This window comes from Papio anubis, chromosome 2 (genome assembly GCF_008728515.1).
Source record: "Papio anubis isolate 15944 chromosome 2, Panubis1.0, whole genome shotgun sequence".
Classification (NCBI taxonomy): Eukaryota; Metazoa; Chordata; class Mammalia; order Primates; family Cercopithecidae; genus Papio; species Papio anubis.
The window spans coordinates 162,658,081-162,683,786 of NC_044977.1; the positions used below are offsets into that span (position 1 = coordinate 162,658,081).

The 25,706-nt window shown below is 44.2% G+C and overlaps 1 protein-coding gene across 9 annotated transcripts in view; it reads right to left on the bottom strand.

The window, feature by feature from the left end:
* The window catches only part of RFTN1 (raftlin, lipid raft linker 1), a 202,591-nt gene that overhangs the window by 170,600 nt on the left and 6,285 nt on the right, over positions 1–25,706 (bottom strand). For 6 of the 9 annotated variants that reach the window (XM_017955925.3, XM_031663766.1, XM_031663767.1 and 3 more), the window contains exon 2: positions 11,112–11,267. In XM_017955925.3, the coding sequence (XP_017811414.2) occupies positions 11,112–11,256 (145 nt within the window). In that variant the 5' untranslated portion in view covers positions 11,257–11,267. The remainder of the gene's footprint in view (positions 1–11,111; positions 11,268–25,706) is intronic. The other 3 variants (XM_017955924.3, XM_017955926.3, XM_017955922.3) reach the window with 1 other exon arrangement.

The window sequence follows — 25,706 nt, forward strand, 5'->3', positions numbered from 1 at the left end:
AGCAGCCAGGTATCCATCTTAGCCAGCTCCCTGAGACATCACAGACTTAAGCTGAGTCTGTTGACACCTGTTCTGTAGTGTGAACTGTAGGTGGGGTGGGGACACAGAACCAAAACCACAACACCAAGACTAACTAAATTGGTCTGGTGTGCAGCCACGCATGGGAACTTTTTAAACAAACGTTGAGAATCATTGCATCATCTGGTATTCTTATTTTTATTCCTATGACCTGTCCTCCCAAATATATTCTAAGCCACCTAAAGGAAGTAAGTTATGATTTGGTCATAATATATAGGTAGGTAAGTATTTATTGAATTTATCTTACACTCAAAAAATCACACTAGTATAATTTTTTTTCTGCCATCTCCACTCAAATTAAGAAAAAAAATCATACTGCACATGGTCTTTTAAGGTTCCCCAAGTGTGGTCCCCAGACCAGCAGCATCAGCATTGCCTGGGAACGTATTACAAAAGCAGATTCTCAGGCCTTGCCCTAGACCTACTAAATCAGAAACTTTGAGGATGGGACCCAGGACTCTGCATTTTGACAAGCCCTCCAGGCTATTCTGATTCACTCTCAAGGTTGAGAACCACTCCTTTAAGTTAATGATTAGTTTTAAAGGCTTTTCTGGAGATTGACATTATTTTAGATGAGGCCATGGAGCTGGCCTATCATCTCCCTTCATGAAATTGGAAAGGCTGATAGTGCCAGGATTTATAACTAGCCATTAGGCACCCAAACACTTAGCTCCCCACAACATTCATTTCTTAATTTTCAGAACATAATGTAAATCATGATCCATTTTTTTAGATTAGTTTTTTTCCCAGCCGTGAAGGGAGACTGAAAGGACAACTCTTATAAACAACGATTATCAGCTGCTTCTGTAGTTGTGTGTCGGGCTAACATCACCCAGACTGGAGGTCAAAGAAAAACTGGACCTGTAGAAAATTTATTGCGCAATCTGCATGTCTTGAATGAGGAATGTCATCCTGTTATTATCATGACCACCCAAAATTTATATACAGAGTTTAAGGCTAGAATGCTAGTGGCTGAAAGCCAAGTATGAGCCTGGTCAACACAATGTCGAAGAAAACATCCCGAAAATCAGTTCTTAAAGTCCTCTTAGACAGGAAAACCACAAAGATGGGAATTTGTAAAATGCAGCAGTGTGGACTGATCCTCGAAATTTTAATGCGTATCATGGGAATGTCTTATAAGGAGGAACTTAAGAACAGAAATAGAAGACAAGCTTGAGAAAGGGGCAAAGGTGAATAAGTTACCTTTGAACTTTTTCATGTTGAAGCCCTTCAATTTAGTTTAAACCCACCACAGCATACAGAAGATTCAGGAACCAAGAAAGTCAAAGTGAAGGCTTCGCTGTTCAGTAAGACCACAAGATATCCTGCAAAGCTCCAACAGCTTGGTGGCCTAGAGCAAGTTTCCTTTATAACCAGTCCAAACTCAATATCTCAATGTATTCTTCTCTACCATGCGGGTGACTCCACCTACCTTATAAGATTGTTGTTAGTTTGTTTATAAGAGATTAATACAACAGTAGGTGCTGAATAAAAAGTAACTCTGATTATTACCTAAAAAATTAAGCTACCCACTCTCATATATTGTTATCAGAAATGTAAAATAGAACAAACACTTCGGAAAACAGTTGAACAGTATCTTATAAAGGTAAACATGTATTTAGCATACAACCCAACAATTCCACTCCTACATATTTCCCTAACAGAAGTGAAAACATCCACACAAGGCCGGGCGCGGTGGCTCAAGCCTGTAATCCCAGCACTTTGGGAGGCCGAGACGGGCGGATCACGAGGTCGGGAGATGGAGACCATCCTGGCTAACACGGTGAAACCCCGTCTCTACTAAAAAAATACAAAAAACTAGCTGGGCGAGGTGGCGGGCGCCTGTAGTCCCAGCTACACGGGAGGCTGAGGCAGGAGAATGGCGTGAACCCAGGAGGCGGAGCTTGCAGTGAGCCGAGATCCGGCCACTGCACTCCAGCCGGGAAAAAAGAAAAAGACCCCCACTCAAAAAAAAAAAAAAAAAAAAAAAAAAAAAAGAAAACATCCACACAAAACACTTGTTCATGGATATTCAGCTTTTTTTTTTTCATAATAGCCCCAAACTGGAAATTTCCCAAATGTTCAACAAGAGATTGATTCAACAAATTGTGGCATATGCAAACAAGGGAATATTACTCAGAAACAAAAAGGAATGAACTCTTGATACACACAACAGCAAGAACTCAATACATACAACAGCAAGGACTCCATGCATACAACAGCAAGGACTCCACACATACAAAGCAAGGACTCCATGCATACAACGGCAAGGACCCCACACATACAACAGCAAGGACCCCACACATACAACAGCAAAGGACCCGCATACAACAGCAAGGACTCCACACATACAACAGCAAAGGACTCCAGCCATGTACAGCGGCAAGGACCCCGCGCCACAACAGCAAAGAGACTCCACACATACAACAGCAAGGACTCAACGCATACAACAGCAAGGACTCCATGCATACAACAGCAAGGACTCCACACATACAACAGCAAAGACTCCATGCATACAACAGCAAGGACCCCACACATACAACAGCAAGGACTCCCACACATACAACAGCAAGGACTCCACACATACAACAGCAAGGACTCCATGCATACAACAGCAGGACCCCATACATACAACAGCAAAGACTCAATACATACAACAGCATGGATTGAACTGCAAAGGCATTAGGCTGAGTTAAAGAAGCCAAAGGCACACATACTGTATGATTCTACGTACATATTATTCAAAAAGAAGCAAAACTATTCAACAGTGACACGTAGCAGATCAGCAGTTGGCTGGGTCGGGGCGGGCACCTGAGGTAACTTTCTGGGGTGATGGAAAAGTTTTATATCTTGAGTGTGGTGATAGTTCTGCAAATGTTTACACTTATCAGAACTCATCACCCAGGCACTTCATATGGGTGTGTTTCATTGTATTTAAATTACAGTTCAATAAAGTTATTCAAACAAATATCACTGCGACACCCTTCAGTGGACTGGCGGTTGGCACTGAGCTCTCTTTCATGTGCAGTGGATAAGCTTTGAGTGGAAAGAGCTGAAACACTGGATTCTGGTCCCACTTACTACTTATTACCTGTCAAATCAATTTCTCCATCTGAAAAGAAAAGAAAAACAATATCTTCCTTCCAGCTTTCAGGGCTACTTGAATTATCAAGTGAGACTATTATTGGAGAATGCTTTAAAGCAGACTCAGCATCTGGCTGTGGGGAACTTGTGCCATCCACCCAGGTGCCCAGCACACCCACCTCCTCCTCTGCTTCCTGCTCTCCTTCACCTGCCAGGCAGTCCCTAGGACCACCTCCTAATCTCTCTTTCCCCCACTCCTTTTCTTGTCCCCACTGCCACTGTCTTGACTGAGGCCACCTTTACCTTGCCTGATGATTGCTATGGTTTCTATATGGTTTCCCCTCCCCTAGTGTTGCCCCTTCCATCCTTCTTCATTCTAAATCCAGAGAAATCTTTTCAGAATGAGAATTTGACATCACCTGCACCCCCTCCATCTTAAAAACCTTCAGTGCTTTTGAGCTTAGACTCCTCAGCCCAACACCTAAGACCTTTCATCATCTGGACCTACTTTCTTCTCCCCCAAAGAACATGTTCCAACCAAACTGAATTGCCTGTGGTTCCCCACATATGCAGTGTTATCTCTGCATTTTGATCCCTCCCACAAGTTGTCTCCTCTTCGTGAAAAGATTATCTTCTTCCACCCTCTTCTCCCATCTTTTGCCTGACTAACAGCCAACTGTGCCTGATACCAAATTTGCATAAACTCCAAATCCACCTGAGGATTTCAAGTCTTCCTTGACACACAGACTCCTCCATCAAGCCTGGGCTGCCACCATCCCATCTGTCTCCATTACTCTAGTATCAAGTACTGGTTCTTCATCTGTAAGAGAGTTTGAACCAAAGTAAAGTACCAATCTATGGTCTGGTGCTACGGACTGAACTGTGTCCTTCCAAATCATCATAATCCCTAAAGTGACTACATTTGGAGTAAGAAAGTAATGAAGGTCAAATCATGTCATAAGGATGGGGCACTAATCTGATGGGACTAGTGTACTTACAAGATGAGACACAAGAGAGCTTGTGCTCGCTCCTGTTCTCTCTTTCTCACTCTCTCTCTTTCTTCCCCCCAAGTCCCGTCTTTCCTCCCTCCCTCTCTGCCATGTGAGGACACAATGAGAAGGCTGTTGTCTGCACGTCAAGAGAGCCCTGACCAGAACCCAACCATGCTGGCACCTTGATCTCCAGGGTAGCAACTTCTAGTTTCCAGAACTATGAGAAAATAAGCATCTGTTGTTTAAGCCAGTCTGTGGTATTTTATTATGGCAGCCCGAGCTGACTAAGGCAACCCAAGAACACCTCCTGTCTGGTTCACCCACATGTCCTCAAGACATGGCATCTGGTCCAAGGTTGACCTTCAACAAATATTTGTGGAATCAATGAATCCTCCTATGGTCACTATGAACCTAAGGGCAAATCTTCACGATAAAATGGTACATTGTTATGAGTTAGAGACACAGATTCTGACCTGAAACCGAGTTTTCCTCTCTTGAAAACAGACTAGAACAGCGCTATCCTATAGAACTTTCTATGATGATAAAAACGTTCTCTATCTGTGCTGTCCAATAGCAGTCACCAGCCACACATGGCTGCTGAGTGCTTGAAATGTGGGTAGTGTGACAGAAGAACTGAATATTTTTACTTTGTTTTGATTAATGATTACATATAAATGCCATGTGATGGTGGCTCCTGTACTAGTCAGAGCAGGACTGCACCGTTCAAGGAAGGCCCAAGCCCTGGGCACTGGCCTCATTACACAGATTGCTTTCCGTGCCAACTGTCCCTGGCACCAAATGTGCATAAAACACAGTCGATTTTCACAGAGCTGACACAGGTAGCTTTCAAGTGGTGTTAGAGTGGCCTGGCACAGAGAGGCTGGCAAAACACTCACATAAAAGGCATAATGGGGTACCGTTTTGCAGAAATTGTGATGCTTTATGGGCCTCCGTCTGTGATGAAACCCATCAAAGGGCAGGTTCATCCCTCGGTGACCAGAGTTAATTGAAAATTTCAATCCAATCAAACTGCAGGTGTGTGTGGTTCAGCATCTCAATAACAGCACTGAGCTTTAGGGCAAGGGACAACCCAATAAAGAACTGGTGGATCCCATTTTTGATGGAGGTCATCACTTTGAGACGGATCTCGCTGCTCTATTGAGTGCGTATGGCGCCGATCTCAATCGGCGTCTGGCCTCCGGTTGTTCAGCATTCTCTCTCCTACCTCCCTCCTGAGAGATGCTGGGACTGGCACGCCCACCTCATCACGCCAAGCAGTTTTATACTTTTAGTAGAGATCGCTCCCATCAGGTCTCTCTTCATCTCTGGATCTTTGTGATCCGCCTCTGGCTGCCTCCCCCTCCTGCAAGTGTGTGCTGGGATTACAGGCTTGAGCCATCATCGCCTGGAGGCATTTTGCTGCCCAGGCTGGAGTAATGTGGTGTGAGATCTCCCGCTCCTGCGAACCTCCTTCCGTCGGCAACTCTGCCCCAGCCTCCCTGAGCAGCTGCTGCTGGGATTGAGGCAGGTGGCATGCCACCACGTCCAAGCACTTCTGCAGAAACGGGCCCCATGCTGGTCAGGGCTGCTGGTCTGAACCCCGACCTTTTAGGCAGGCAGGTGATCCACCTGCCTCGCCCTTCCAAAGTGTTGAGATTACAGGCATGAGCCACCGCGCCCAGCTGATCCTGACTTTTTTGAAAATGCACATGGCGGCACCCTTCCTACCTAAGCCATCAGGTGGACATGGGCCAATACCCTTTCCCTGACTTGTATTTGCCTAAGAGTCAAATAATCATCTTCTCCATGAAAAATAAGTGTATAGAGTGTCATTCAAAAATCTGCTGGGGTTAAAATCTTATGGGGGAGGAATCATCTTATACCATTCTACGTGATAATAAGTTTTCTAACAACAACATTCCAGTTGGTGTGAATGCCTATTTGTGTAGCATCTTGCAGTCTGGCATCACAAGAGCTTTGATGCCCAAGATTCTAGAATTCTATATTCGAATTCTTGCCCCTGCCACTTCCTACCTCTTTGGGCAAGTTACTTAACCTCACTGAGCATCCATTTCTTTGTCTGCAAAAAGAAATGAGTTTATCCACCTACCTTAGTTGGTTACTACAAACATAAAATGACATAAGAAGCCACACAAAGACAAATGTGCACAGCAACTTAACCTGTGATAGCCAAAACCTGGAAATGTTTATCAACAGGTGAATGGAAAAATTAACTGTGGTACAAGCAAACAACAGGGTACTACTCAGCAGTAAAACAGAAAACACACCAACAACATGAATAAATCTTAAATGAGTAAGCTGAGTGAATAAAAAGAGCTAGGTTTTGAAAAAGAGTACATACTATTTGATTCCATTTATATAACATTGCAGGAAATAAACTCAGTCATGGAGGCCGGGCGAGGTGGCTCACACCTGTAATCCCAGCACTTTGGGAAACTGAGGCAGGCAGCTCACCTGAGGTTAGGAGTTCAAGACCAGCCTGGCCAACACGGTAAAAGCCCGTCTCTACTAAAAATAAAAAAAAATTTGGGCATGGTGGCGGGCACCTGTAATCCCAACTACTCGGGAGGCTGAGACATAAGAATCCTTTGAACCCAGGAGGTGAAGATTGCAGTGAGCCGAGATTGTGCCACCACACTCCAGCCTGGGCAACAGAGACTTCATCTCAAAAAAAAAAAAAAAAAAAAAAAAAATCAGTGATGGAGAGGAGATTAGTGGTTGTCTGGGGTTGGAGGGATAACAAAGGGGCATGAGGAAACTTCTGGGGCAATGGAAATGTTCTGCATCTTGATGTGGTGAGGGTTTTATGGGTTTGAATACTTTAAATATGTGCAATGTAGTTTACTTCATTTATACTTTGATAAAGCTGAAAAATTTCAGAAACATGAGATCAGGCTAGTGCAGTGGCTCATGCCTGTAATCCCAGCACTTTGGGAGGCCGAGGTGGGTGGACCACTTGAGGTCAGGAGTTTGAGACCAGCCTGGTCAACATGGTGAAACCCCGTTTCTACTAAAAATACCAAAATTAGCCATGTGTAGTGGTGCATGCTTGGAATCCCAGATACTCAAGAGGCTGAGGCATGAGAATTGCTTGCACCTGAAAGGCAGAGGTTGCAGTGAGCCGAGGTCACACCACTGCACTCCAGCCTGGGTGACACAGCGAGACTCCATCTCAAAAAAAAAAAAGAAAGAAAGAAAAATGAGATCAAGACGTAATGTCCTATCACAGGACTGGGCTCATAGTAGCACTCAACACATGTCAGCTCCAGTCTGGAGAATAAAGGATAATCTCATTAGAACTCCTGGAAGAAAAACGTGAGAGACTGCCAGGGAAAGGAGTCAGCATTTAGTTCTAGGTTTACTAGGACCCAGCTATTCAGGACAGGCTCATCTCAGCTAGAAAGCCGAACAAGGAAGACAAACAGAAAAATAAACAAGGCTTGGTCCTTGCCCCCAGGGAAACACAAATAGGTTTAATATATGATGTAATCAAAGTGTCAAAAGGACAGTATTGACAAACTACAGGCGTGCACAAGAGAGTAATTCTGATAGAATGGTTGTCAAGAAGGAACAAACCCAGGTGGGTGGGGTCCTAGCAAGCAGTAAGAGGTGGGGGCCTGTGCAGAAAGGGCTGCCTGCACTGAATCAGAGAAGCAGAGAAAAGAGGGTCCTGGGCGGGGGCAGTAGGCAATGCCGTGACACACCGTTCTCCAGGGAACGATAGGGAGAGGATCTACAAAGGGCAAGACCAAGCTACAGAAAGCCCTGAGCTCTGGCTTGAATCTCAACTTCATCCATCCAGGGAAACGCCCTAAAGAGTTGTGCAGAATCAGATGTGTGTTTTACACAAGCAGGTCCTATCTACAGGGCAACTGGGCAATTTATCAAGAGTGCTGACATTCGCATCCCTCAATTCAGTAATTCCTGAGGAAATAGTCAGAAATGTGTACAAAGATTTATGGACAACATTGCTTATCACAACATTATTTGTAATAGCCCAAAGCCCAAAATAACTTAAATGTCCAATAAAAGGGGACTGCAAAATAAATTATGGTATACTGAGTGATTAAATCATATATAGCCATTAAATCATACTTTCCAAGCATAGGCACGACAGGTGCACACCTCACTGTACAATGTTAAGTCGCATAAAAGCAGGATTCAAAAACATACGGTGAGTATTCATTCAGCAATTATTTGCTGATTATCTATTAAGTGCCAGGCACTGTCCTAAGCACTGAGGGAGCAGCAGAGAATAAGAGAGAAAATCCCTGCACTCGTGGGAAGGGATTCTATCTTCTAATGAAGGAAGGCAGACAACAAAGAGGAAACAAATAGCAATAAGCAAGATATATTGCAGGTTACATGGTAAGAAGTGCTATGGAGAAAATCAAGAGGGGAAAGACATGGGGAATTGGGAAGAAGGTAGAAATTTTAAAGAGGTGGTCAAAGAAAGTTTCAGAGAGAAGGACCCCGTTCTCTCTGAAGATGAGCAAGGGGATCCTGGGGGAGGACTTCCAGGCAGAGGAACAGGCAGTGTAAAAGCCCGGAGGAGGACTGGCAGGTTCACAAAAGAGCAAAGCAAAAGCAGCGGAACACCAAAGACAAGCAGTGGGAGAATGCGGTCAAGGGGAGCTGTGCCACTCTTGGTGTGGCAACAGCCAAAGGAGAGCTCTGAGTAGAGGACTGGCAGGATCTGTAGGAGGACAAGGGCAGGAGCAGGGAGGCCATGTGGGATATCCGCCAGTGTTGTCCTAGCTCATTATAATGGGTGTATGTTTATTTCATAATCAGAAAACAAAAGATAATTCCATCAAGGACAGCACAATGCACAAAAGCAGTGTGGATGCTGCAGCTGAAGCTCAGGGAAACAAACAAATAAGGAGGTCAGGGAAATCATTCAGAGACCAGCTACGAAGCAGTCGGGGGACAAAGCACTGCATGGAAACTTCATGTGTTTGTGAAGGTTCTTGGGAGCAAAGCTACTCTTCGTCATAATTAAAGACATATAACCACGATGAAAAACAACACAACTGCAAAAGGGAGAAAAAAGAATTCCCCCATCATCTCAGCATCCTAATACTTAAATATTTCCTTCCAATCTTTTCTCCTAGACATGCTTCTGTTTTTCCCTAATCCTCTCACAATGCCCAGCACATTGTAGGCACTTAATATTCACTGAACAAATAAATGGAGGACCAAATGCATGACCAACTGCTCCAAATAATTGTGTGTTACATTAGCTATATTAGAGGCATTTACAGACATGGTTTTAATAGGCTTGGGCGAAGGAATGGCAACTACATGCAGGGGGAAACCATGGTCATAGATATCTGCACATTTAAGAGGATGATGGTGGCATGACTGACTCATCAAGGGCACTGGAAGGAAGCAATCTGAAAAGGAAGATGCTGGCTTCAGTTGTGGTGACTTGTTGCAGGGGATGCACAGCATGTCCCTGCAGAGACACTCAGCTGTCCTTTCTCAGAGCTCAAGAAGCAATTGGAGCCTCAGTACAGAGATAGCCACAGCAGAGAGTAGTTGGGGAGGAGGGGAGGAAGAGAACACTTGCAGACCCTACTGCATGCCAGACATTGTGCTACGAGCTTCACCATATCCACCTTTCTAATCTTCACAACTGCCCCATGAAGTGGACACCCGTGTTCCTTTTATGGATGAGGACACTACAGGACTGGGAAGCTCAGTGATTTACCCAGTTACTCTGAAGCAGAGCCAGGACTCAAATCCATGAACTTGAGGGCTTTTTCCACTCATTCTCCTTTCCAATCATAGAAGCTTAAAGTATACCCAGAAGCCCAGGGAGATAATGTGTTCAGATGACTTCGTTACATAGTGCCCAGTTTTTGCTCTCAAACTCCTGGGACCCAAAAAGAAGAGCATTTTCTTCCTTTTCCAAAAACATGTCTTCAGTGTTTTCCAACTCACTATTAAAACCTGTGGAATTGTTTTTGTTTTTTCATTTGTATGAGTCTTCTGTCTCCCATCAGACAGAATACTGCAAGATGCCGGGACATGCCTCATGACTTCCCCCCTCAACACTGGCCCAACACTCTGCACACAGCAGGTGTTCAGCAAATGCTCTGATGCTGATGCTGACCATCCCTTCCCAGTCTTCATGGGCTATTCCCTGCTTCCTCAGTCCTTGGACACTCGCATGGTAGGTGACCCGACTCCCTCTGGCTCAGCCAAGGCAAAGCCAAGCTCAGATGGATGAGCCCTCTTACGAGATGGCAGACAACAGGCAGGTGAATTTGGGTGGACAGGAAGTTTCATACGAGGAGAGACGGCAAATCTTCCTTCTCCACGGGGCTTGCTATGAAACAGTCTGCAAACTGGTTGGCTCATGGGCCAAATTCAGCCCATCCATATGTATTGCTTGGCTCACACATGATTTTCATTTGTTAAAATTGTAATTAGTTGCTTTTTTTCTCTTTTTTTTGAGACAGAGTCTGGCTCTGTCTCCCAGGCTGGAGTGTAGTGGCACGATCTCGGCTCACTGCAACCTCCGCCTCCTGGGTTCAAGCAATTCTCCTGCCTCAACCACCTGAATAGCTGGGATTACAGGCGCCCGCCACCACGCTTGGCTAATCGTTTGTATTTTTAGTAGAGATGGGGTTTCACTATGTTGGTCAGGCTGGTCTTGAACTCCTGACCTCAGGTAATCCACCCGCCTCGGCCTCCCAAAGTGCTGGGATTATAGGCATGAGCCACCGCGCCCAGCCACCATTTTTTAAAAAGTGAGAGATTTCACATAAAAATCTGGATCTCTGTAAGCTGCCCCCTTGAGACAGGCCTGCCCTTTTCATTTCTTCACAGCCCCTACCCCATCCAGCTCTCCCAACAGCACCCCCATCCCCCGTAGGCCCCTGCTGGAGACCCCACCTGCCCGTGTCTGTGCACAGCCCGTGTACTCACCGGCACTCAGAGTTGTGAACTCCAGGAAGCGGTATTCATAGGACACATCTATCTTGGTTTCCACCTGAGGCCTCTTCAAAGTTGAATAAATATTCCCAGGCCGTTTTTCGTCACGTTTCTCTAACTTGTTCAATCCGCAACCCATTTCAGCAGCTGCTGGCCAAAGGAAAAAGGCGGGGAGGTGATTTTTTCCTGAGATTTTATCTTTAAACACTCTAGTATAAAAGACGCCATAATTTTCCTGAAGAATACATGACACACCTCAGCCTTTACGAAACTGAGGGTATAATTTAATATAGGACCTGAACACAGACGACTGCACTCGGTACCCAGGCTGGCTTCTCCTTCTGCTAAGATACTATTACCAGCCGTCCTGAGATTTTTTTAAATGACACCAAAAGCATACCTGTTTTTTACCTTTTTTTCCCCATCTGAGGAAAATAATACCTCCCACTGCCTCAGTTCCACTATAATCTGTATCCATGAATAAAAAATGGGATCTAAAAAGCAATACAGTGCATTATAGTGTCAGCCCATCTATAAAAAACAAGAGACGTGTCACCTTCCCTGTGGTTGCTAAGACAGAATAAGTTGTTGTTACAATTTCGAAACTCCAAGTCCTTTCTACCCTCAACAGTAATTATTTAGACAGGAAATTTATATTCATAAAACATCTCTAAAAGTAGATGGTGGTATTTTTATGGGCCTTGTCTGAAAGTCCCCTTTTTCTTCATTTTTAGACCAAACTGCAGGAAATAATAGTATGCTTCCAAGCTCTTAGAGAGTCATTTTAGACCAAAATGAAAACTGACTGAACACTAATAGCAGGGATAGAGCAATTGGAAGCAGAAATCCACGTGTATTAGAGCAAAAATCTGTAGTTCCAGTTTGAAAAGAAAATAAAGAAATGTTAAAGTAATGGGCACATTAAGGTGAGCTGAGCTTCCAATCTTCCATGGGATGAAAAACAATGAAGGCTCTCTGTTTGTTTGGGCAGAATGACTTTCATGAAATAGCTTTTCATCCACTCCTCCAACTTCAGCAGAAGAGATTTTGCTTTTGTGTACAAAGCATAACGGATGCTTCCCTCCTCTCTGGGGTACCACTGCTGCCATCAGAACATATTTCACAAAAATATTAACCAGCCAAGAACATCACACACAGAAACACAGTGACCACTTCCTTTTAGAGATAAGAATTTCCTTTTGCTTAATTCATTTACAAGGCACCCAGCTTCCTAAGGCAATTTGGCAAGCTCCAGAAAAACAAACTGAACCTCAAAAAAGCAACGAGGGCATCGGGTGGGTGGAATGGAAGGAGGTGGTGTAGCGACAACTAGGCTCTACTTTTCAGTAATTTAAAAAAGTCTGAAAGAATGGATGAGAACAGGAAGGCTTACTTATGCCTTAATAAGGGAACATTAGTATCCAAAGGGCCAGAGCAGACATGATTTATGTGCAATCTGCATGAACTGATTACTTGTAAAATACTCTGTAGTTCTGCAGATGAAACAGCTGATATGTAAAGGGCTGCATATTTAACTGCTGAAAAGCAAGCCAGCTGGCATCCACTGGGACAAAGCAGAAAAGAAATGGACAAGGAAGCTTCTAAGTGTTGGGAAGAGGTAACCCATCGAGATGTGCACTATTACTCTCTGCAAAGAGCCCAAAGGCTCGCCAAGTCACTCATTCATGCAGATTTACTCATGCCTACTATGGGCAAAGCATTATCAGCGATTCAAACAATGTGGTCTTTGCCCTCAAGGAGGTTAGCCTACTACAAGAGGGAGGACATTCAAGCTATAACAAGATGGGAAAATGGCAGGGGCCTGGATTGGGTATCTGAGATGGGCTTTGCTGGACAGACTCCAAATGTGATAACGTAGAGATGGAGGCACAGCAAGAGCAAAGGCATGGAGGCAGGAAGCTGCCCCATCTGAAGGGAAAGGGCAGGCAGCGCAGTTTGGCAGGCCGGAGAGGCAGTGTGGGATTTAGGGTGTCAGAGATCTGGGCCCACCACTAGCCCATATGGTGCCTTTGTGAGAATTCGAAAAAGGTGCCCCCTCCTCTAAGGAATGCAACCCTGTCCCAGCCATGTCTTACTGAGCACAGCAAGGTCTGGATCTAAGCCCCTGCATCCCCCCTTGGGAACAATCTTTATAACTGTACGTGGCAGTGCTGCTTCAGTAGGGGGGAAGTTAAGCAAAATTGATTATGATTAGCTAGCCATATAAATAAATATGGGGGTGAAGGCAAAGATTTCTTAAAGAGGACACAAAAAGCTCTAACTACAAAAGAAAATTTTGATAATGTAGGCTATATTAAGATTTAAAACTTCTGTTCCTCAAAACGCACATTAAAGAGTGAAAAGGCAATCCAGAGACTGAAATAAGCTATTTGCAATACACTTGTCAAGTGGTGCACTGGTAAACCAGCTCTCCAAGAAAGAGAGGAAACCCCGATTTGTACTTTGCCTATTTCTATGGTATAAACACACCCACCACGGCAGATTTCAAGCTGCCAAACATGATGCCACGGAAGGCAGAGTCGGGAAGAGATGCTAAAATCAGCTCTCAAAAGCCAGTGTGTGTTGGCTCCTGCACACTAATGCATTCATGCGACAAAGGACTCACATCCACCATGAATCAAAGAGCGCCTAACAAATCGATAAGGAAAAGCTACACTACCCAACAGCAAACAGGTGGAATGCCCCAACAAACACCCATGAGGATATGCAAATGGCCAAGGAACACATGAGAAGAAGCTCAACTTCATGACTCATCAGGGAAATGAAGGGAAGACCACAGTGAGATTTAACAGGCATCTACCAGAATAGCTCGACATTTAAAAAACTGATAATACCAAGTATTGGCAAGGATGAGAAGCAAATGAAATTCCCCTGCACCGATGGTGAGCGTGTGAATTGGTACAACCACCTTGGAAAACTGACAATATGTTGGAAAGCTGAATGCATGCCTATCCTGTGACCCAGAAATTCTTCTCCTGGGTATATACCAACAGAAATGTGTACACATGGGCATCAAAAGACACGTATGGGAATGCTAACAGTAGCATTACTCATACCAGCCCCATCTTGGAAACTGCCCAAACACCTTCCAGGGGAAGATACATTGTGGTATACTTACACAATGAAATATTATAAAGCAAAGAAAACATGGAAACTAGGATTATACACTACATCAAAGAATCTCAAAAATCAAAAAGGAGTGGGGGTGGGGGCAGCCAGACACAAAAAGTACATTCTTTCTTACTCCTGTTATACAGAGTTCCAAAACAGGCAACACTCATCTCCAGTGTTAGAAGGTGGGGTGCCGGTTACCCTTGGGAGAACAGTGACTGCATAGAGGATGAGGGGGCTTCTAGCGTACCAGCTTTGCTGTTTCTTGATCTGGGTGTCAGTTACACCGGTGTGCTCAGTTTGTGATGATTTACTGGGCTACTGAGCAGTCTCTGTGTTGCTTGGTGTGCTTTCCCATAGTTATACGAAAAGGTTAAAAAGTAATAAATTTGTGACCTTACAAATGCACAGATACATCTCCAACAATAATGTTAGGATGGAATAAAGGCAAAACACAAAATCATCTACGTACTGGGTCTCAATTCTTCTAATTAAAAACTGAAGCAACATTTACAGTAGGCATGTTCATCTGATGCTAGCTTATCCAATAAAGCCACTTGTGTATACACTACAGAGTCCTGAGGAGGAGAAAGGACTCTTCTATCAGGCTGGCGGCAGGTTCTAAAGGGTGGCAGAGTTTCTCCATACTGAGCCCTGCTGGAGACCTTGATGGGAGCAAGGCTGAGTGAGGAGTGAATAGGCTAGCAAGCAAGGGAAGGCACTCATGCCCACACCCCTCAGACTCAGGCAGACCTGCCTTGCTCTGGAAGGCAGGGTGTTTGAAGACCTCCAAGAAGGAACCTGTTCCTCAAAAATCCTCCCACTTTTGCTACCTTATTATGTAAATTCTCATATTAGAGGTTCATTCCTTTGAATCAGAATTACCTTTCCTAAGTATCTCCTCTGAAATGACAAATATCTCCACGGGAAGGACAACAAGCTAAGCTCCTGGTAGCCACTACCACTTTAGTATGATTTTATTTTGTCTATAATTTTTAATTTATATTTAATTTATTTGATAAAGGACAATTTCCTTGATAGTAGAAAGGAGAAGGTTACCAGGATCAGAAGAAAGATCTGGAAAGGGTTGGGGTGGGGATCAGGAGACTACCAAGAAGTACTAGAAAACTCTTGTGATTCACAACTTTGAGTTTAAAGTTTCAATCAGACTGTCCCAACCTTGAGGCTTCTGCCCCAGCTCATCTCAAAGGGCATTATGCTTGATATCACAGGACATAAAGGGGCTCTGGGCAAATTATCCATGTGATCAGACACAGAAAAGCTAAACAGTATGTTAAATTCAACCAAATTTGGCTTGCGGATGCCTCCACACTTGAGTCATTACATAAGGAACTGCAACTTAGTTTAGTAGGTAAACTAAGTGAAAGCCTAACTTAGGATGTATACTTCTGTAACAAAGAGCTGAGTCTCAGCCAATCACAGCAGCAGAGATGCAGTCAATCACAGGCAGCGAAGCCAAGCCAGCTGTCTCTGTACCTCACTTCTCTTTTCTGTACACAAAACACTGCCAGGATGTGTTTCAGGCAGGTCGCTGAACCTGTTCTCGTTCTGAGGTTGCCCGATTTACGAATTTTTCTTTGCTCATGCAAACTCTGTTACATTTAATTGGTATCAAGTTTTTATTTTAATAAATACCAGCCAACACCAAAACTGCAATATCATTGAATGCTTGAATCTCAAATTTTAGAGATTGATTTCTCTGGAATGCGTGCAACCCTAGTTTAAGCAACTGTTGCTAAAGCACAGCCCTCTTTGGAAAGGCAGACACAGGAAGTAGTTGCTGGCCATCAAAACCTTAGCGTGAGTTAGTTCCTCCTACTCTTGTGTAGAGGCAGCTACCCTGCTCCCTGCTACCACACCCGCATTCCTTTTGTTTCTCCCTGGATTTTGTTTCTCTCCACCAACTCCCACCCCTGTCAAAATAGGAAAGACTTTTACATCATTCCAAAAATGTCTATAGTATGCTCAAAACAAGTCAGAAAAATCTAGCTTACAAAAAGTAGGAAAAATAAGCTGTAACAGTGACTTGCACACTATTGCAGAGTTTTCTAGGCTACACTGTTTACCATGTGACATTCCCAAACCATGATCACATTAGAATCCTGCAAGAGGATGGAGGCAAAAGATGGGTATGTTGCTTTTGAGGGCCGTGGGAGGGAAGGCAGAGGAAAGGGTCTAAGGAATAGTACTGCCAGATGCAGACAGAAGACACGGATGTGCTGCACATTCCCTCGCACAGACATTCAGGGAGTGTCTCGATGGAAGGACATCTCTCACATGGGTCAAAGTCTCTAGTAAGGTAGAAGGTAAATGGTAAGTAGGATGGTTTTTAAATGTGGCTCCAAAATCCACTGACATTCCTCCTATTGAGCCTATTGAGAGGTGAGGTCTATGTCAATTACCCTGAGTCTGGGCTCCACGACGGCTTGACCAATAGAATCTGATGGAATTTAACACAGTTCCAGTTTCTGGACCCAGCCTTAAGAAACTTGAGAACATTTGCTTGCTGAGTCTTGTGGTGCCTGCTCTTGGAATCCAGCCACCATGCCATGAGGAAGCTCAAGTAGCCCCAAAGAGGGGCCCATGTGGAGAGGAACCAACAGCCAGGACCAACTTGCTGGCCATCTTGCCAGCAAGCCATGTTGGAAGTAGATCTTCTGCCTCAGTCAAGCTGCTGATGCCATGTTAAGCAAAGACAAGCTGTTTCGCCAAGCCCTGCCAAAGCTGCAGATTCCTGAGCAAAAGAAGCTACTGTTGTTGTTTTAAGCCTCTAAGTTTTGGAGTGGTTCATTTATACCATAAGCAACTTATACACCAAGTCTGCTCAAAATGACCATGGCCTGCCACTTCCTTGGCACCTGCTGAAGTTGGCCTGCTTTTAGGGCCCCTGTTTCAGCCATTCACCCTTTGAAGGGCATCTGGGTTTTTTCTGGCACTGGCTGATTATGAATAAAGTGGCTATAAACATTTGCATAGAGGTTTTTAAATGGACATAAGTTTTCACTTCTCTAGGGGAAATACCTGAGACTGGGGTTGTTGGGTTATACGGTAAGTGCAGGGGCCCTGTTAATGAAAAAAATGCTTCCCTTTAAACACGGAGGATGTCCACATACTGCCCCCATGACAGGTGTATGGAAAGTGAGACCTCTCAAAGGTCAGCTAGCCCCTGCTCAACTGGGGCATCAGCTCACCAGGTGGAATCATGCCCAACGGTGCTATTCACTGACTTTTTCTCTGGTTGTTGCTTGTTTTTGTAAAAAACACATGCTAAAACTCACCTGTGTCTAGTGAGACTCCCCTAGTACTTCATGTATGCTCCACTCTGCTCCCACAGCTCCACCCTTCCAAATTCCTATGCTCACCTCATATTGACACCCAATGTCGATCAGATTACCTATTTTATGTGTGAGTTCATTGTTGGATCAGCTTTGATTGACAGTTGTTCAGGCATTCGTTTCTCTTTTTATATTTTGTCTTCTCAGCAGACATCCCTGAAACTATGTGTATGGGTCTCCCGAGCATTAAGGTACCAAGAAAAACTTTCCTAGAAGTCTTCAAAGGTAGAGGAAATGGAGGAGGCCTTTCCCTATTCCTATGGTGAAACAGTGGGGAAATAATCAAAACACACATACAGTTCCCCAGCAGAAATTGGTAAGGGTAATTAGGAACTAGATGCTTTCTAAAGAGGAAAATAAAGAAATCAGAAGAAGGTTCTGAGACCCGAACTGCAAGAAGAGGATGGTAGACATTGCAAATGATCTGGAAGCAAAGATCCCTTGAATGGTGTTGTTCTGGAAAAAATTTGGGCTGAATCAAACCTTAAGTGGGATGTCTCTTTGGTACACGGTGGACCAGCTTCTTACAGGAGCTATTAGTTCCATGAGGGAGGGAGCTTATGTTCCAAATTCATTCATCCATCCATTCATTCAACTCACATTTATTAAGGTCTGCTTTGAGTCAGGCACTTGGTTAGGAAACACTAAAACTGGGAAGGCCCTGCCTTCAGGGAGATCACAGAGACAATGACGAGATACCCATGGTGCAGTGTAGCTGACTGTTCCAGAAGTCTGGACAGAATGCGGGAGCATTCTGAACAAATCACTGTTATATAAAACACAGAGATGGGTGTGGTGGTGTGCACCTGTTGTCCCAGCAACTTGGGAGGCTGAGGTAAGAGGGTCTTTTGAACCCAGGATTGCGAGGCTGCAGTGAACTGTGATTGCGCCACCTCACTGCAGCCTGAGTGACAGAGCAAGACTTATCTGTAACAAAACACACACACACGCACGCACACACACAAACACAGCACATCGCCAAATACTTGGTTCCAGAAGAAGCTGACCAGCAATGGGGCACAATGTCCTGTGTCATTTTAAATGTTCTATAAAGACACATGCACACGTATGTTTATTGCGGCACTATTCACAATAGCAAAGACTTGGAATCAACCCAAATGTCCATCAGTGACAGACTGGATTAAGAAAATGTGGCACATATACACCATGGAATACTATGCAGCCACAAAAAAGGATGAGTTTGTGTCCTTTGTAGGGACATGGATGCAGCTGGAAACCATCATTCTCAGCAAAGTATCGCAAGAACAGAAAACCAAACACCGCATGTTCTCACTCATAGGTGGGAACTGAACAATGAGAACACTTGGACTCGGGAAGGGGAACATCACATACCGGGGCCTATCATGGGGAGGGGGGAGCGGGGAGGGATTGCATTGGGAGTTATACCTGATGTAAATGACGAGTTGATGGGTGCTGACGAGTTGATGGGTGCAGCACACCAACACGGCACAAGTATACATATGTAACAAACCTGCACGTTATGCACATGTACCCTAGAACTTAAAGTATAATAATAAAAAATAAAAATAAAAAATAAAAAAAAGAAATAAACCACACTTTTGTGTAAAAAAATAAAAATAAATAAAACGTTTAAATTATTATTTTAAAAGTATCCTAATTTGTTTCTAAAATGCTTCCCACGATGTCCATAATAACACTGGAAAACCACTTCAAAAGGATCACCTTCTTAAAAGATTATTTTTCGGCTACAATGTAGAAAAGCCTTAGTTTAAAAGTTCATTTTTACTATCAACTAGCATGCACACATTTAAATAATGGGGGCAATAAATGTAGTTATATTTTCAAATACAAATTAGTTTCATTAAGAGTAAGCCCTCATTTGCCACACTTGCTGCTAATCTAAGGCAGCCTGTAAAGCTAATTTTAACAAATGCCAACAGCTAGTGACAAGCAACCAGAGATGGGGCAATTATATGCAATGATGTTGGATCAGCTGGCAACCCCATTTTTTATTTCTACACTCAAATTCTGTATTTGAAGACACAAGCATGTTTATTACTTCATTCAGTCATCCAAAGTAAGAACTGATCATCCAAATTAAGAAGTCTTTACATGATAACGACATCTCTCTAGATCCAGAAATATAAATTAAACTTAAAAATTCAGTAGAGTATTCAGATGGTGTCAGATTTTTTGCTGTCCTGCAACAGAGCCTAAGAAACTCTAAAATGTACCGGTTGAAAGTGTTCCTGATCCAATGTCAACTGTAAAGAACAATCTATATCAAACCGTATTAATGTATGGTATCGCTTTTTAAAAGTGCTTGTGTATTTGTTTATAAAATCCTTATTTTTGAAAAACTGGCAGTTCATAAACCACCTGTTAGCAGAACTTTTTTCGGGGTCATGACACTACGGGCTACATTTTCAAGTTTTCTTTGTTGAGCATGCATTATTTTCATGGGTGAAAACAATCAGGGGCACTTTGGGAGGCTGAGGCAGGTGCATCACTTGAGCCCGGGAGTTCAAGACTAGCCTGGGCAACATGGCAAGACTCTGTCTCTACAAAACAATTTTAAGAAGAAATTAGCCAGACATGGTGGCATGTGCCTGTGGTCCCAGCTACTCGGGAGGCTGAAGAGGGAACACTGCTTGAACCTAGGAGGTTGAGGCTGCAGTGAGCCATGATCTCACCACTGCATGATTGTGCCACTGCACACTACTGCCCAGCCTGGGCAACAGAGTGAGACTTTGTCTCAAAAAAAAAAAAAAAAAAAAGAAAAGACTATGGATATCACAGCCAGCCTCCAGGACGGTCCTCAATGATCCTCCCGGTATTCACACCCTTGTGTGGACCCCTCCCACAGTGAATAGGGCTGACCGGCGTAACCAGAAGAATACGGTGGAAATGAGTGTGATTTCCCAGACTAGGCTGTAGGAAACATTGTGGGTTCTACCTTGCTCTCCCAGATCTCTCGTTCTGGGGGCAGCCAGCTGCCACGTTGTGAGGACACTCTATCAGCAGGATGAAGTTCCACTGCAGGGCAATGAGGCCTCCTGCCAACAGTCAGCACTAACTCAACACCCATGTGGAAATAGATCCTACCGCCTTTGGCCCAGCTGACATCCTCACTGCAACCTCATGAGAGATCCTAAGTCAGAAGCACTCAGTTAAGCCACTTCTGGATTCCCGACTCAGAGAAACGATGCAAGATAGCATGTTTGTTGTTTTACGCCTCTAGGTTTTAGGGCAATTTACCACCCATCAACAGATAATTAATCCAGGCTGTTCACGTTAAGAGTCTTGCTCCTATATGAGAAGCGGCATTGTGGAGTGGTTGAGAGCTGACTCTTCAGCTGCCAAGTTTTGGCGTAATTTGTGACACAATAAAAGATACCTAATAAGAGTGGTGTTTGCATTATAAGAAGAAAACACTTGCTTACCCCCCACTCCTCCAACCCCCACAACCTACCACCATCTCAGTCCATCTTAGGAGGGGTCTGAACCCGAGTCCATCTCTGCTCCGCTGCTCTCCAGCCACCCTTCACTAAAAATAGCTCCCTCTCAGAACCTGCTACTCAACCTGTGGACCTCAGACCAGCAGCAGCATCTGGGATCTTGTTAAAAATGCAGAATCCCAGGCCCCATCCCAGACCTGCTGAATCAGAATCTGTATTTGAGCAATAAGTGATTCCTTAAAGTTTGACTCACAGTATGGTTTGAGAAACGCTGGGCTGTGGCCGTGGCTCTTAATCTTGACTGCACTTTGGAATCATCTGGAGAGCTGTGAAAAGCCCTGATGCTCAGGCATTTAGGGGTGGGGCCAGAGCACCAGTATTTTGAAAAACCCCAAGTGATGCTAACATGCAGCCAGGGTTGAGCATCAATGCTCTAGGAGCAAACCCAGTCTTTTCCCACTCCTAACACTCTTCAATCTCCTAATAGCCAGGAATCAACAGGGCCCAGGATGTCTCCTACAGCCTCACATCCAGCACTGAGAACCACAGTTCAGAGCTCAGCCACACTGATCTGCTTAGTTCCACATCCCTCAATCTCCTGAATCTCTTTCTACCTCAAACACCCCTTCCCAGTCTCCTCTGCCATCCTCCCAGGCAAGCACAGGCACCTCCTACATTTCTGTCCTCCTCCATCCTCTTGCCTCACTTTTCCAAAACTATTTTAATTATAAACCACTTCAAACACATGGAAAAGTACAGAAAATGAGATGTCTGTGGATCCACCACCTGGATTTAACAAGTGCTTACATTTTTACCTTATTTGCTTCAGATATTTTATTTTTGGATAAATAGACTTCTTGACACAGTCCTCATGCCATTCCCTTTCTCCCTATCTTTCTATCCCTGTGTGTACTCTTTTACAATCTATATATAACATATAACACCCAGAACAACATATGGCAGAGATTCTGAGGATTTCTCAGTTTGTAGTGCCCTTAGTTCCTCTGCACATTTTTTAATGGCACGCCCTCGATTAAAAAAAGTATCCAGTAGTTTCTTTTATTAAGTAGTTAGGTCCAAACAACTTAATACTTATTCACAGCCTAACAACAGTAGCCTTTCAAAAAAAATAGCACACATAAACTGAAAGAAGAAATATTTTTTCTTTCATTCTTAACTAACCACAATTACTCACTAATGGGATGTGGGCATCTGTTGGACACTGCGCAACTTCTCAAAACTTGGAACCACACTGAACACCACCACCCTGATTCCCACTTCCACACCGATTTTCTTAGCAACTACCCAAAATGTAGCTTGTAAAGATATGACACCATCAAGAGCAATGTGGTACCGTCAGATGTTGATATTGCGAAGTGCCTCAAGCTAGTACTTAGCGTGGTATCTGACAGATGTTAAGTATTGCTGCATTTCCCTCGAAAATGTAAAATATCCGTTGGCCACCCTGTGCATTTGCTGCAGTGCCTTGGGGTATCTTAGTCCAGAATTTGGGAACCACCAATATATAGTATTATGTATGTTCAAAAAAGTTACTTACATGCTATTGTCTCTCCCTTAGCACTCACACTCCCTCTCTCGCCCTAACTTAACCTGCTCCAGGCAAGAGCTCCCCAGTCTCTTCCCAGCCTGTCTGTCTTCTCTCCAGCTCCAGGCAGACATCTGCAAGAACTGTTTCAACATTTCCACCTGGAACTTTCTCTCTTCACCTGAGACTTTCTCAGCACTTCTGGAAGAATATGCCCCACAGAATGCAGCACCTTGCCCAACAAGCCTGCTCTTCCTCCTGCATTTCTCATCTCTGGGTAATACCACTGCCCTCCTAACATCCAGGCCCAAAGCCCCAGTATCAGCCTGCTCCCGCCACCATCCTCACCCTGACATTGGCCCACCAAGAGCTGGTGGATGCTATCCATCCCCCCACTTTCTCCAAACCAATCTGCCATCTCAACAGCAACCAATGCTTTCCTGGAATCTGGCTCCCCCTCATCCATCTAATTCCTATCTCCAGCTTTTCCCACCTTAATCATTTTACAGCACACAAGTGGCTCAAACAGCATAATCACATCCACTGTGCAGCTCGGAGTCCTCAGCCTCAATCTCACTCAACCCTTCCTCCTTTCCAGTCTTACCTCCCATTGTTTCCCTTCACAGTTGACCCTAGAGTCAAGTCAGGCTAAGCTACTGCAATCTTTTGTACACCCTCAGAACTCTCCAGGCACCACCATTTTCCTCCAGTGAACTTCCACCTGACATTGCTTTCCTGTACCTCTCATCCTCTGTATTAATCACAGTTCTCCAGAGAAACAGAACTAGTCAGATACGTGTGTGTGTGTGTGTATGTGTGCGCGTGTGTGTACACCCAGATAGAGAGAGACAAATAGAGGTATTTATTATAAGGAATTAGCTCATGAAATTGGGGGGCCGACAAGTTTAAAATCTTCAGGGAAGGCCAGAAGGCTGGAAACCCAGAGAATAGTTGATGCTGCAATCTTGAATCCAAAGGTGGTCTGGAGTCAGAATTCCTTCTCGTGGATCTCAGTATTTTTTCTTAAGGCTCTCAACTGAATGGATGAGGTTCACCCACATGATGGAGGGTAATCTGCTTTACTCCAAGTCTTCTGATTGCACAATTCATCATGCCTAAAAAATAACTCACAGCAAAACCTACCCTGGTGTTTGGCCAAAAACTAGGCACATAGCCTAGGAAAAACTGACATAAAATTAACCGTCACACTCCTTCAAGGCTGAGCTCTAAGAGGATTGCCACTTTAGGCCATTGATTCATCCAATAAATAAGTAATGAGCACTTACTATATGCAAGGTCCTGTTCTAAATGCTAGTGATACCAAAGTAAAACGAAAGGGATTCACACAGTAAAAGAACAAGCCTCCCCTCGTGGACCTTACCTTCAGAAGCCGAGAAACAGGCAATAGACAAACACATAAAAATAATACATGAAATTCCATTTTTAAAGTATGCCAACTAGAACAAAAATAATGCAAGGGAGGGGTAGCAATCACAGGAGGAGGTACGATGTTTTAAATACAGGGATCGAGAAAGGCCACACCCAGAAGGTGTGTGGTTTAAGCAAAATCATGAAGAAGGCCACAGAGCGAGCCATGGGATAAGGGGGAGGGTGGGCTAGGCAAGGCAGTGGCAGGTGCAAACAAGCTGGGGTGTGGCGCCCCCGGGGAGGTTGACCGGACCTCGGGGTGAAGTCAGGCAGGGCTTGGGAGACAGAACGCAGGTCTGGCCGGGCCGTGAGCACTTCAGCTTTACCCTGACTGAGGTGGAAGCCTCTGGAAGGTTTCGAGCTGAGGGAAGACATCAATTACTCCAGCCATGACAGACCATGAGAGCAGAGAGCCCAGATGACAGTAAGTAGACGGGTGAGCAGTGGTCAAATTCTGTATATGTTTTGAAGGTAGAAAACGGGATTGATTGATGATTTAGAAAAAGGGGATGAGCAAAAGAGGGCATCCAAGACACCTCTAGGGTTGGTCACCAGCACCTGCAAGGCTGGAGTGGCCATCTTCTGAGATGGGTAGAGGAAGCCAGGAGTTATCCATGTTAACTCCATCCAAGCAGAGGTGTGCAGTGGGCCACTGGATGTACCATTCTGAGTCCAGAGGAGAGCTCCACAGCTCTTGGTAATGCCTCATCTCCCCACATGACAGTAAATTTCTGGAAGGCAGCAAGCAGGTCTTCTTCATCCCCAACAGCAGCTATGCCTGCCCGTAACAGATGCACAATAAATACCTACTTAGCAGCATCTTTCGGGTATAGGAAAGACACTTATCTGGTACAGGATGGTAAAGGGCATTTGGAATATTCCCTGTGTGGCTCTCAAATTCACTTTCTTAACAGTACAGCACAGGGGTTGGTCATACAGGCTCTGGAACCAGACTGACTAGGTGCAAGTCTTGTGCCCTTATTTCTTACCTGTGTGACCTCAAGGAAGCCATTTAACCTCAGTTTTCTCGTCTGTAAAATGGGGACAACTGCAACATCTACTTCTAGGGTGAGGACTAAATAAGGTACGGTGAGTTAATATTTAACAGGGCTCAGAAGAGCTCAGACACATGGAAAGAGCAGTATAGATATTAACCACTTTAGTACTCCACTAGGATTACTTGTTGCCCATTATGAAGATGCCTTTTGACCTATTCTGGCCAATAGTCATGATTATACCACACGGGAAAGGGCACACTGAAAAGGGTATCATAAGACACTGGAAAAGCCCAAAAGGCCTCTCTAAATTAAAGAAGTGTTTAAACAAACAACCTGATTTCTTGTGCTTTATATTTCCAAAATTTGCTAATACATGATACGATCAGGTTCCATTAACCAGAGTCTATGATTAACCAAATCTCTTCCTACCCAACTTTCTAAGTAAAATCTATTACAACAGTTCCCCCAAATCTGAGGAACTTGAGTGCTATTCCATAAAAGTTGAAGGATTCCTCAGGACAAAGGGTAAAAGGCAAAGTAAGGAGTTTCAAAACACACACACACACAGACACACACACACACACACACACACACATACACATGTACATACATACACACACACACATGTGCATATCCACAAACACACACATACATACACACACAATACACATAAACATACACACATACAT